The 14631-nt window shown below is 40.5% G+C and overlaps 2 protein-coding genes across 6 annotated transcripts in view; one reads left to right on the plus strand and one right to left on the minus strand.

Moving 5' to 3' along the window:
- Positions 1 to 14631, plus strand: part of LOC129842851 (zinc finger protein 664-like) — a 295528-nt gene that overhangs the window by 18000 nt on the left and 262897 nt on the right. The gene's annotated exons all lie outside the window — the stretch shown is intronic.
- Positions 137 to 14631, minus strand: part of LOC129842850 (zinc finger protein OZF-like) — a 59642-nt gene continuing 45147 nt past the window's right edge. For 3 of the 4 annotated variants that reach the window (XM_055911533.1, XM_055911530.1, XM_055911529.1), the window contains one exon: positions 137 to 7917. In XM_055911533.1, coding sequence (XP_055767508.1) covers positions 6767 to 7917 — 1151 coding nt within the window. In that variant the 3' untranslated portion in view covers positions 137 to 6766. Of the gene's footprint in view, positions 7918 to 12483; positions 12734 to 14631 lie in introns of all 4 variants that reach the window. The other variant, XM_055911534.1, reaches the window with a different exon arrangement.

Here is a 14631-nt window from a genome sequence, read left to right on the forward strand (position 1 = left end):
AGATTGACTACAGTCAGAGAGAACTCCTGACTGTAGTCATACAAAAACACTCCCGGCACTCAGCCCATAAGAACCATTCATACTGTTTGATCTAATATGAAGAACTGAATACTAAAGAGAAGAAGAGGTTGACCAGTACATATTCATGTAACTTTATTTTTCATTGGCAGATCAATAACGTTTTCTTCAATGCAGTTATCCAAACACATTCATGATCAGTAACTAAAATAACTCATGTAGCTTTAAAGACAATTAATAAACACATGTATTCATTTCATAAACTGTGTATCATTAAATAAAGTTGTAAAACAATCCCCCCCCCAAACTAGTGATGAAAAGTGATCATCACACCATCTCTATCTGATACATGTTAGGGGCGGAAGGTAGCCTAGTGGTTAGAGCATTGGGCCAGTAACCAAAAGGTTGCTAGATCGAATGCCCGAGCTGACAAGGTAAAAATCTGTTGTTCTTCCTCTGAACAAGGCACTGTTCCTTGGCCATCATTGTAAATAAGAATTTGTTCTTAACTGACTTGCCTAGTTAAACAAAGGTTCAATAAATTAAAAGAAAGTGTATACTAGCTCCTTCCCACAGAATACTGCAGAGGGACAACCTGGTCTCAGAGCAAAACGTATTATATTATATAAAAAACATCCATGCCACTCCATTTAGTATGTTAGGTAACATTACATTGGACTATCACAGTAAATAAACTGAACTAAAATATAAACTAAACATGTAAAGTGTTGGTTTCATGAGCTGAAATAAAATCCAGCAATGTTCCATATGCACAAAAAGCTAATGTCTCTCAAATGTTGTGCACAACTTTGTTTATATCCCTGTTAGTGAGCATTTCAGCCTTTGTCAAGATAATCCATCCACCTGACAGGTGTGGCATATCAAGATGCTGATAAAACAGCATTATCATTACACAGGTGCACCTTGTGCTGGGGGACAATAAAAGGCCACACAACATCACAGATGTCTCAAATTTAGGGAATGTGCAATTGTCATGATGACTGCAAGAATGTCCACCAGAGCTGTTGCCAGAGAACTCAATATTTATATCTCTACCATAAGACACCTCTAACATTGTTAAAGGAATTTAATTCCTATGTTTATCAACCAATTAAATTAAAACACTCTGCCCATAAATAAGAATTTGTAAGATAATTATCAGCCAAATGGACAGAAACCAGTCTTAAAATCAATCAATCAATAGCGTTTATTCTCGAGAGTACTGATCATAATACATTTTACATCAGGTTATATAATAAAGATGATGTCATAGGTTTATGTCCATCCTCCTCTTGGATACAATGGCAGTACAGTACAGTTCTCATTACTGTCTGCCACCTGTTCAACTATCTGCAACCAACCCAAGGTCTTTCCCCTCCCTGGGTAGAGACATAATTCTAGCCTGTCTGAAGATAAACCCATTCTTTCTAACAAGGAACATATTACACTCAGCATTATGATTATAATAAGTTTCATTCATACAGTAACATCTAAGTCAAATGTATACATATTTTAGTCATTAAACACAAAAATCCCATAACAAACATCCTTTTAGAGAATTTGGCAGTACATCCAACCGGCCTCAACTGCAGATCACATGTAACCACGGCAGCCCAGGACCTCTTCACCTGCAGGATTGTCTGGGAGGGGTCTGAGTCGTATTTCTTTCTGTAATAAAGACCTTTTCTGGGGAAAAACTCATGCTGAGTGGCTGGGCCTGGCTCCCAAGTGGGCCTATGCCCTCCCAAACCCCACCCATGGCTGAGCCCCTGCCCAGTCCTGTGAAATCCATAGAATAGGGCCTCATTTATTTCAATTGACTGATTTCCTTATACGAACTGTAAATCTTTGAAATTGTTGCGTTTAGATTGTTATTCAGTATAATTTGACGTATCGTATGTTATGAATTACAATTCGAATGTTATTTTACGCATTGATATTCATACAAAATTGTTACAAACTTGTAATATATGTATGATATGTTACGAATTCCAATTTGTTCTTGCTAACTTTAGCTAGGTTAGGGGTGAGGGGTTCAACTTCTTGTGGCTGCAGGGGCAGTATTGAGTAGCTTGGATGAAAGGTGCACAGAGTAAACGGCCTGCTCCTCAATCATAGTTTCTAATACAGTGGGGAGAACAAGTATTTGATACACTGCCGATTTTGCAGGTTTTCCTACTTACAAAGCATGTGGAGGTCTGTAATTTTTATCATAGGTACACTTCAACTGTGAGAGAAGGAATCTAAAACAAAAATCCAGAAAATCACATTGTATGATTTTTAAGTAATTAATTAGCATTTTATTGCATGACATAAGTATTTGATACATCAGAAAAGCAGACCTTAATATTTGGTACAGAAACCTTTGTTTGCAATTACAGAGATCATACGTTTCCTGTAGTTCTTGACCAGGTTTGCACACACTGCAGCAGGGATTTTGTCCCACTCCTCCATACAGACCTTCTCCAGGTCCTTCAGGTTTCGGGGCTGTCGCTGGGCAATACGGACTTTCAGCTCCCTCCAAAGATTTTCTATTGGGTTCAGGTCTGGAGACTGGCTAGGCCACTCCAGGACCTTGAGATGCTTCTTACGGAGCCACTCCTTAGTTGCCCTGGCTGTGTGTTTCGGGTTGTTGTCATGCTGGAAGACCCAGCCACGACCCATCTTCAATGCTCTTACTGAGGGAAGGAGGTTGTTGGCCAAGATCTCGCGATACATGGCCCCATCCATCCTCCCCTCAATACGGTGAAGTCGCCCTGTCCCCTTTGCAGAAAAGCATCTCCAAAGAATGATGTTTCCACCTCCATGCTTCACGGTTGGGATGGTGTTCTTGGTTGTCCTCATCCTTCTTCTTCCTCCAAACACGGCGAGTGGAGTTTAGACCAAAAAGCTCTATTTTTGTCTCATCAGACCACATCACCTTCTCCCATTCCTCCTCTGGATCATCCAGATGGTCATTGGCAAACTTCAGACAGGCCTGGACATGCGCTGGCTTGAGCAGGGGGACCTTGCGTGCGCTGCAGGATTTTAATCCGTGACGGCGTAGTGTGTTACTAATGGTTTTCTTTGAGACTGTGGTCCCAGCTCTCTTCAGGTCATTGACCAGGTCCTGCAGTGTAGTTCTGGGCTGATACCTCACCTTCCTCATGATCATTGATGCCCCACGAGGTGAGATCTTGCATGGAGCCCCAGACCGAGGGTGATTGACCGTCATCTTGAACTTCTACCATTTTCTAATAATTGCGCCAACAGTTGTTGCCTTCTCACCAAGCTGCTTGCCTATTGTCCTGTAGCCCATCCCAGCCTTGTGCAGGTCTACAATTTTATCCCTGATGTCCTTACACAGCTCTCTGGTCTTGGCCATTGTGGAGAGGTTGGAGTCTGTTTGATTGAGTGTGTGGACAGGTGTCTTTTATACAGGTAACGAGTTCAAACAGGTGAAGTTAATACAGGTAATGAGTGGAGAACAGGAGGGCTTCTTAACTTCTTGAGAATACAGGGGGTGCTGTTTCGCATTAGCATAATTGCCTCTACAGATTAAACTGCCTCTTATTCAATTATTGCTGTTACTATATGCATATAACCATATACCATTGGATAGAAAACAAGCTATGGTTTCTAAAACCGTTCCAATTTTGTCTCTGAGTGAAACACAGGTCATTTCACAGCACTTTCCCTGAGCCAGAAGAAGATTGCAAGATGTGTATGCTCGCTTCAACGCTCTGCCTATATATGGTCATGCCACCTATGACCCGAAACACACTTCATTCGTCTTCCTCTGGGTGTCAGGAAGTTGTCAGAGGAGAAATTTTTTGTTTATCTTGTACTGACGTGAAATAAGACCTATTTCTTTAGCGTGACCGACAACTTCCGGTTTTCTGAAACGCGCGTTTTAGAGGTGCCATTGTCTTTTGTTATGCTGACGTTACGGATGAAAACTATCTCCGTCTCGAAGTTTGTTTGATACATGTGACCATATCATCTTAATGTATGTTTTTTCAATATAGTTTAATCAGATTATTAGAATTTTTTCGGGAGTTTTGCCGTGTTCCGTTCTTTGAGTTTTTTAACTTTGGACAGGGACCGTGCCAGTCGACCAGTACCCAGGCTAAATGAAGAGGGGAAGTTGCCATTGTGAATGGATTGAACGACTCATCAGGAGTAAGGACACCTTGATCAACATTCTGATGAAAGATCAGCAATAGTAAGACCCAATTTACGATGTTATTTCATATATCTGTCGTGCATGTGAACTGGTCGGGCGCGCCCAGCTGGTTCTGGCTGGCCTGGTTATGCTAATTTAGCGCTACATTTTGTTTTCGCTATAAAACATTTAATAAATCTGAAATATTGTTTGGATTCACCAGATGTTGGGCTTTCAATGTCTGTACGCTGTGTATTTTTTCTGAAATGTTTTAAGACAAGTAATTAGTTATATAACGTTGGTCTCTGTAATTGTTCTAGCTGCATCAGCACTATATCAGATTCCAGCTGCAATGTAGAACTGTGATTTATACCTGAAAAATGCACATTTAAAAAAAAAAACTATGCTATACCATAAATATGTTATCAGACTGTCATCTTATGAATTTGTTTGTTGGTTAGTGGCTATCAATATCTTAGTTTAGCCGAATTGGTGATAGCACCTGATGGAGTAAGAAAATGGTGTCTTTTGCTAACGTGTTTAGCTAATAGATTTACATATTGTGTCTTCCCTGTAAAACATTTAAAAAATCTGAAATGGTGGTTTTATTCACAAGATCTGTGTCTTTCATTGGGTGTCTTGGACTTGTGATTTAATGATATTTAGATGCTACTATTTAATTGTGACGCTATGCTAGCGATGCTAATCAGTGTGGGGGGGGTGGGGGGTGCTCCCGGATCCGGGTTAGGTACTCTGTAGAGGTTAAAGAAAAACTAACAGGTCTGTGAGAGCCGGAATTCTTACTGGTTGGTAGGTGATCAAATACTTATGTCATGCAATAAAATGCAAATTAATTACTTAAAAATCATACAATGTGATTTTCTGGATTTTTGTTTTAGATTCCGTCTCTCACAGTTGAAGTGTACCTATGATAAAAATTACAGACCTCTACATGCTTTGTAAGTAGGAAAACCTGCAAAATCGGCAGTGTATCAAATATTTGTTCTCCCCACTGTATATGCATATTATTATTAGTATTGGATGGAAAATACTCTGAAGTTTCTAAAACTGTTTGAATTATGTCTGTGAGTATAACAGAACTCATATGGCAGGCAAAAACCTGAGAAAAAATCCAAACAGGAACTGGAAATTATTAGGCTGGTCGATTTTCAACCAAGATCCCATTGAAATCACAGCGAGATATGAATGAGTTTTCACTTCCTACGGCTTCCACTAGATGTCAACCGTCTGTAGAACTGAAGGGGGGTCGAATGAAAGAGGAATTAGTCAGGTCTGCCATGACCTGACCATTCTTTGACCATGCGCGTGCGTTCACATAAGAGGGAGCTCTGATCCATCGCTCATCTGAAGTCAATGTAATTCTCCGGTTGGAACGTTATTCAAGATTTATGTTAACAACATTCTAAAGATTGATTCAATACATCGTTTGACATGTTTCTACTGACTGTTACGGAACTTTTGGACATTTCGTCAGCTTCGTGACTTTGGAATTGTTTACCAAACGCGCTAACAAAAGTAGCTAATTGGACATAAATAACGGACATTATCGAACAAATCAAGCATTTATTGTGGACCTGGGATTCCTGGGAGTGCATTCTGATGAAGATCAAAGGTAAGGGAACATTTATCATGTAATTTCCGGTTTCTGTTGACTCCAACATGGCGGCTAATTTGACTATTGTTCTGAGCGCCGTCCCAGATTATTGCATGGTTTGCTTTTTCCGTAAAGTATTTTTGAAAATCGTACACAGCAGTTGCTTTAAGGAGAGGTATATCTATAATTCCATGTGTATACCTTGTATAATCATCTACATTTATGATGAGTATTTCTGTTGAATCGATGTGGCTATGCAAAATCACTGGATGTTTTTGGAACTAGTGAATGTAACGCGCCAATGTAAACTCAGATTTTTTTATATAAATATGAACTTTATCAAACAAAACATACATGTATTGTGTAACATGAAGTCCTATGAGTGTCATCTGATGAAGATCATCAAAGGTTAGTGATTCATTTTATCTCTATTTGTGCTTTTTGTGACTCCTATCTTTGGCTGGAAAAATGGCTGTGCTTATTGTGGTTTGGTGTGACCTAACATAATCGTTTGTGGTGCTTTCGCTGAAAAGCATATTTAAAAATCGGACAATTTGGTGGGATTAACAACAAGATTACCTTTTAAAATGGTATAAGACATGTATGTCTGAGGAATTTGAATTATTAGATTTGTTTTTTGAATTTGGCGCCCTGCACTTCCACTGGCTGTTGTCATATCGATCCCGTTATCGGGATTGCAGCCCTAAGAAGTTTTAAGGTAGAGTTAAATGGTTTAGGGAAAAGATTAGCGAACATGCTAACATAGCTAAAAAGTAATAAGTAGTTACAAAGTTGCTATGAGCTATAATGCTAAAGTCCTCCTTGATAAGATTCAAACACGCAGCTTTTGGTTAGACGTTTGACTTACACGCCAACCCCTCCACAGAGCAGGAGTAAGGCTTCTCCCCTGTGTGTATACATTGGTGTGTTAAGATGCTATGGTGAGAGAAACTCACCCAAAAGTCAGAGCAGACGTAAGCAGGCTTCTCTCATGCGTGTGTTCTCTGATGAACTTTTAGCTGAGCGCATGTTTTAAAACGTTTTCCACAGTCAGAGCAGGAGTAAGGCTTCTCTCCTGTATGTACACGTTCATGTGATTTTAAGTTGGAAAGTTGAGAGAAACAAGTTCCACAGTCAGAGCAGACGTAAGGCTTCTCTCCTGTGTGTGTTCTCTGATGACTTTTTAGCTGAGCGTATCTTTTAAAACGTAATCCACAGTCAGAGCAGACGTAAGGCTTCTCTCCTGTATGTATACGTTCATGTGTTTTTAAGGTGGAAAGTTGAGAGAAACTAGTTCCACAGTCAGGGCAGACGTAAGGCTTCTCTCCTGTGTGTATACGTTGGTGTCTTTTTAAGGTGCCCAGAAGAGAGAAACTCGCCCCACAGTCAGGGCAGACGTAAGGCTTCTCTCCTGTGTGTGTTCTCTGATGACCTTTTAGCTCAGCGTATCTTTTAAAACGTTTTCCACAGTCAGAGCAGGAGTAAGGCTTCTCTCCTGTATGTACACGTTCATGTGATTTTAAGTTGGAAAGTTGAGAGAAACAAGTTCCACAGTCAGAGCAGACGTAAGGCTTCTCTCCTGTGTGTGTTCTCTGATGACCTTTTAGCTCAGCGTATCTTTTAAAACGTTTTCCACAGTCAGAGCAGGAGTAAGGCTTCTCTCCTGTATGTATACGTTCATGTATTTTTAAGTTGGAAAGTTGAGAGAAACTAGTTCCACAGTCAGGGCAGACGTAAGGCTTCTCTCCTGTGTGTATACGTTCATGTGTTTTTAAGGTGGAAAGTTGAGAGAAACTCGCCCCACAGTCAGAGCAGGAGTAAGGCTTCTCTCCTGTATGTATACGTTCATGTGTTTTTAAGTTGGAAAGTTGAGAGAAACTAGTTCCACAGTCAGGGCAGACGTAAGGCTTCTCTCCTGTATGTATACGTTCATGTGTTTTTAAGCCGGAAAGTTGAGAGAAACTCGCCACACAGTCAGGGCAGGAGTAAGGCTTATCTCCTGTGTGTATTTTTAGGTGTATTTTTAGCTTTGATAGAAATGGGAAAATCTCTTCACAATGTGGGCAGTGATGAGACCTCTTATCTCTCTGATCTTCCTGCTGTTGCTCTCTGGATGTAGAGAATGTCTCAACATGGTATCCTGTGTGAACATCAGAAGAACCAGTCAGTTGGTGTGATATACATGTCAATCAAATGTAGTTTATGAAGCCCTTTCTACATCAGTAGTTGTCAAAGTGCTGAACAGAAACCCAGCCTAAAATCCACAAAGAGCAAGCAATGCAGATGTAGAAGCAGTGGCCACAAACTCTCTAGAAAGCAGGAACCTAGGAAGAAACGTAGAGAGGAACCAGGCTCAGAGCGGTGACCATTCCTCTTCTGGTCATATCGGGTGACAGGTAGCCTAGTGGCTAGAGCAACCGAAAGGTTGCAAGATCTAATCCCCGAGCTGACAAGGTAAAAATCTGTCGTTCTGCACCTGAATAAGGCTGAATGACGGCCGAGGAACCCATTGTTCCTCGGCCGTCATTGAAAATAAGAATTTGTTCTTAACTGACTTGCCTAGTTAACCTGTTTGGGTGCATGTCCAAATGCTAGCGGGACACCTACGACAACATCCGGTGAAATTGCAGAGCGCAAAATTCAAAATACAACAATCGTAATATTAAACATTCATGACAATACAAGTGTCTTACATCATTTAAAAGCTTCTTGTTAATCCAACTGCGTTGTCAGATTTGAAAAAGGCTTTAGAGAAAGCATACCATGCGATTATCTGAGGACAGCGCCCCACGTCAAAATACTTTTTTAACCAGCACAGGTGTCACAAAATCAGACAGCAATTAAATAAATCACTTACCTTTGAATATCTTCCTCTGATTGCAATCCCAAGGGTCCCAGATACACAATGAATGGTCGTTTTGTTCGATAAAGTCCTTCATTATATCCCAAAAATGTCAGTATAGATGGCGCGTTTGATTCAGTAATTCACTCATTCAACATGCACAGAAACCAATCCAAAAAGTGAAAGTCAAACGATGTTTCCAATTAATCCTCGGGTATTCTAATATCTAAATAAACAATAATATTTAGACAAAGAATAGTGTGTTTAATAGCGAAGATAAATAACGTAGTGCGCACTGTCGTTGATGCACGCAACATGACTACTTTTCTAATGGGGGACACCTTGGAAAAACTACAAATACCTGAAACCCCTTCTAAAGACTGTTGACATCTAGTGGAAGCCATAGGAACTGCAATCTGGGTCCTATCTATTTGTATATCCCATAGGCAAGCACTGAAAAAACCTGTGACCTCAAAATAAACATTCCGGATGGATTTTCCTCGGGTTTTCACCTGCCATATCAGTTCTGTTATACTCAGACATTATTTTAACAGTTTTAGAAACTTCAGAGTGTTTTCTATCCAATGCTATCAAGTATATGCATCTCCTAGCTTTTGGGCAGTTTACAGGCAGTTTACTTTGGGCACGTCAGTCATCTGAAATTCCGGACAATAACCAGTATGCTAAGAAAGTTAAAAAAAGGTTAAAAAAATAAATTAAAATAAAAACACTACCATTAGTGGTGAAATAAATGAATAAATTCTAAAGATTGGGGTCACTTACAAATGTCCTTGTTTTTGAAAGAAAAGCAAATTTTTTGTCCATTCAAATAATGTCAAATTGATCAGAAATACAGTGTAGACATTGTTAATGTTGTAAATGACTATTGTAGCTGGAAATGGCTAAAGATCTCGTACAACGCTGTGTACTACTCCCTTCCCAGAACAGCGCAAACTGGCTCTAACCAGAATAGTGTCTAGAAGGCCAGCATCCCGGAGTCACCTCTTCACAGTTGACGTTGAGACTGTTGTTTTGCATGTAATTAAGCTGCCAGTTGAGGACTTGTGAGACGTCTGTTTCTCAAACTAGACACTCTAATGTACTTGTCCTCTTGCCCAGTTGTGCACCGGGGCCTCCCACTCCTTTTACTATTCTGGTTAAAGCCAGTTTGCGCTGGTTAAATAAAAAAATATATATATTCTCATCAATCTACAAACAATACCCCATAATGGCATCACAATACCCCATAATGACATCACAATACCCCATAATGACTGAAATATGACATTTACGTAAGTATTCAGACCCTTTACACAATAGTTAGTTGAAGCACCTTTGAGTCTTTTTGGGTATGAAGCTACAAGCTTGAAACACTTGTATTTGGGAGTTTCTCCCATTCTTCTCTGCAGATCCTCTCAAGCTCTGCCAGATTGGACGGGGAGCGTCTCTGCAAAGCCATTTCCAGGTCTCTCCAGAGATGTTTGATCGGGTTCAAGTCCGGGCCCCGGCTGGGCCACTCAATGACATTCAGAGACTTGTACCGAAGCCACTCCCACGTTGTATTGGCCGTGTGCTTAGGGTCATTGTCCTGTTGGAAGGTGAACCTTCACCCCAGTTTGAGGTCCGGAGCGCTCTCAAGTAGGTTTTCATCAAGGATCTCTCTATACTTTGCTACGTTCATCTGTCCCTTGATCCTGACAAGTCACCCAGTCCCTGCCGCTGAAAAACATCCCCGCAGCAAGCTGCTGCCACCACCATGCTTCACCGTAGGGATGGTGCCAGGTTTGCTCCAGACATGCCACTTGGCATTCACGCCAAAGAGTTCAATCTTGGTTTCATCAGACCAGAGAATCTTGTTTCTCATGGTCAGAGTCCATTAGGTGCCTTTTGACAAATTCCAAGTGGACTGTCATGTGCCTTTTACTAGGCAGTGGCTTCCGTCTGGGCACTCTACCATAAAGTCATGATTAGTGGAGACCTGCAGAGATGGTTTTCCTTCTGGAAGATTCTCTCATCTCCACAGAGGAACTCTGGAGCTCTGTCAGAGTGACCATCGGGTTCTTGGTTACCTCCCTGACCAAGGCCCTTCTCCCCCGATTGCTCAGTTTGGCCGGGTGGCCAGCTCTAGGAAGAGTCTTGGTGGTTCAAAACGTCTTCCATTGTAGAATGATGGATGCCTCAGTGTTCTTGGGGACCTTTAATGCTGCAGAAATGTTTTGGTACCGGTCCCCAGATCTGTGCCGACACAATCCTGTCACGGAGCTCTACGGACAAATCCTTCCACCTCATGACTTGGTTTTTACTCTGACATGAACTGTCAACTGTGGGACCTTAAATAGACAGGTGTGTGCCTGTCCAAATCATATCCAATCAATTGAATTTACCACAGGTGGACTCCAAGTTGTAGAAACATCTCAAGGATCATCTCATAGCAAAGGGTCTGAAAATGTATGTAAATAAGCAATTCTTATCAATCTTTTTTTTTTTTACATTTGCAAGAATTTCTAAAAACCTGTTTTGGCTTTGTCATTATGGGGTATTGTGTGTAGATTGACGAGGAAAAACATGTAATCAATTTTAGAATAAGGCTGTAACGTACCAAAGTGGGAAAAATGGGAAGAGGTCTGACAGTGCCCACGGAAAGTATTCAGAACCCTTGACTTTTTCCACATTTTGTTATGTTACAGCCTTATTCTAAAATTAAATAAAAAAATATCTTCAGCAATCTACACACAATACCCCATAATGACAAAGCGAAAACAAGTTTAGAAATTTTTGCAAATTTATTTATAAAAAAAAGAGACTCAAAATTGAGTTCAGATGCATCCTGTTTCCATTGATCATCCTTGAGATGTTTCTACAACTTGATATATAAAACATATTAAATATACACTACTGTTCAAACGTTTGGGGTCACTTAGAAATGTCCTTGTTTTGAAAGAAAAGCACATTGATTGTCCATTAAAATAACATCAAATTGATCAGAAATACAGTGTGGACATTGTTATTGTTGTAAATGACTATTGTAGCTGGAAACGGCAGATATTTTATGGAATATCTAAATAGGCGTACAGAGGCCCATTATCAGCAACCATCACTCCTGTGATCCAATGGCATGTTGTGTTAGCTAATCCAAGTTTATAATTTTAAAAGGCTAATTGATCATTAGAAAACCCTTTTTGAATTTATGTTAGTACAGCTGAAAACTGTGGTGCTCATTAAAGAAGCAATAAAACTGGCCTTTGCAACTCTGCCAAGAAGGCCAGCATCCCAGAGTCACCTCTTCACTGTTGACGTTGAGACTGGTGTTAAGTGACCCCAAACTTTTGAATTGAGCTCAGGTGCATCCTGTTTCCATTGATCATCCTTGAGATGTTTCTACAACTTGACATATTAAATATAAAATATATATGTATGAGATATAAATCATCAGGATGTGGTAGTCTACTGGTTATGTTCAACACTTCTCCAATCGTTGTTGAGATCTGATATTCTGTGCAGCAAACAAATTATAATTCAATATTGACATTGATGATGCCATGGCCTATTTTGAAATGGGGTATGCCTAACTTGGTGATTGGGTATTAAACATTTTCAACGTTCTTGAGACAATGTGTGGGCAAAGGCAGGCGTTACAAGTTTTACAAAGTTTTACCTCGCTGTGAAGTCTTGAGGTTTTCAGGGATGTGTGTGATGTTTCTGTACAGCACTTCGAGATATTATCTGATGTACGAAGGGCTATATAAAATAAAATTGATTGATTGATTGATGTCAGATTTACAGAATTGAACCTAGCAATAGACTAGTCATAATTTATGGAGGTCTAATTTATGAACATAACTTATAGATAGAACCTGCTCTTACCATGACTAGCAGTTGTCCTAACCTTCTCCTCCTCTTCTTCATCTTTAATGTTGACATTCAGCTGTAGTGTTTGACTGCAGTCCTCCAGCTTCACTGATGCCATCTCTGGACCCTGCAGTGCAAAACTGGGCTCCACTGTTACAATCAGGACCCAGTGACTGTAGGTTTCTACTCAGTGTGGAAGGAGAGAGGCAGGCTGGGTTTGTCCTCACTGTTGATGTTACCGGCCTCAGACTTAATCTGAGTCGGCCTGTAGTAATAAAGACAAACAGACACAAAAGTTATTTTCTTGACAGTTCTGGCACTTTATTCTGTAAAAGTATTTTCTCTTTTTTCTTGTTCAATTATCTCATTTCAGTAGATCAGGTAGCTAAACATTGATAAAACATTCATTCACATTAGACACTAAGTACACATTTACTTAATCTATAGTAGATTTCCTAAATTCACATAAATCCATAAAAAAACATTTAGTACAAGATTGCAGTATGTTGTAGGCAGTACTATGTACTATTTTCCTGAATAACCTTGTCTTCACTGTATTATTTAAATCACAAAAAACAATTACATTTCCCGTTCACACCATAGTAAGAATTATCAGCGGTCCTACAGTGGCAAGTCAAATTCAAGGACTTTTTCAGGCACTAATATTATTTACTTGAATCCCCGTGTGCAAACCCTGAATTATAGATAAATATAGAAACAACTGAATGTGTCTGAATATTAGTACACATGTAAAGGACTGATAATCATTACATTAAGCTTCAAAACTGTAGAGCAACTGAAATGTTCTCTCTCTGATGAGGCACTACCTGCACTGAAGTCCGTTGATGCAGACCTATGGTATCATGGCGGTCCGCAAACAAACGTTTAAGGTCCATGTCTGTCTAATTCTGTAACAAGAAAATAAACCAAGAAATCCCTATTAACTTCTACCACACCCTCCCCTCCACAAAAACCCTCCCACACCCCCAATAAACTTTATCAATAGATCCCTTTCTGTGTTTGAATACATTGGGGTCTATATCATGCTGAGACAATCCACCCCCAGGTTATCCAGCTTATCAAAAACCATACCGACAGTAACATCTGTTACCGCCAACAACTCTGCTGCAGTTTACAAGAAAACTTTAAACCTGGTATTTCTGCTTTACACAATCCAAGTTGTTGATAACCTTATCAATGAAAGCTATGAAGTATATTTTATTCAATATTAAAGTATCCTTTGTCACAGCGCATTTATGGGAGCAAGATTTCTGAACAGCCCTCGAAACCATGTCAGGACTAGTAGAAAGACCAGTTCTGACAGTAGGTCCTCTTACTACGGGACCAGCCATGGAAGCTCCATCAGTCTGACAGTAGGTCCTCTTACTACGGGACCAGCCATGGAAGCTCCATCAGTCTGACAGTAGGTCCTCTTACTACGGGACCAGCCATGGAAGCTCCATCAGTCTGACAGTAGGTCCTCTTACTACGGGACCAGCCATGGAAGCTCCATCAGTCTGCACTGTAGTTCCACCAGTCTGTCTTACAGCCTCTGCATATGATACATCATGACGGATTCTATATCTCTGAGCATGTCTCTTCACCTGGCATCCACCAAATGCTGCTCTGTGTCCTCCGCACAATTGCAACACTTAACCGTCACATTGCTCCAACATTCACCGTAATCATGTTCCCCAACACTCTTGGCACATCTTTTCACTCAACAGCTACATGTCCCATTCTTTGGCATTTAAAAACACTGTGATGATTCACTGTTGCTGCTCCAGTTTCAACTGTTCTGTTATGGAACCCTGACCAGTTCACCGGACGTGCTACCTGTCCCAGACCTGCTGTTTTCAACTCTCTAGAGACAGCAGGAGCGGTAGAGATACTCTCAATGATCGGCTATGAAAAGCCAACTGACATTTACTCCTGAGGTGCTGACCTGTTGCACCCTCGACAACCACTGTGATTATTATTTGACCCTGCTTGTCATCTATGAACATTTGAACATCTTGGCCATGTTCTGTTATAATCTCCAGCCAGAAGAGGTCTGGCCACCCCTCATAGCCTGGTTCCTCTCAAAGTTTCTTCCTAGGTTCTGGCCATTCTAGAGAGTTTTTCCTAGCCACTGTGCTTCTACACCTGCATTGCTTGCTGTTT

Source organism: Salvelinus fontinalis, unplaced genomic scaffold, assembly GCF_029448725.1.
Source record: "Salvelinus fontinalis isolate EN_2023a unplaced genomic scaffold, ASM2944872v1 scaffold_0071, whole genome shotgun sequence".
Lineage (NCBI taxonomy): Eukaryota > Metazoa > Chordata > Actinopteri > Salmoniformes > Salmonidae > Salvelinus > Salvelinus fontinalis.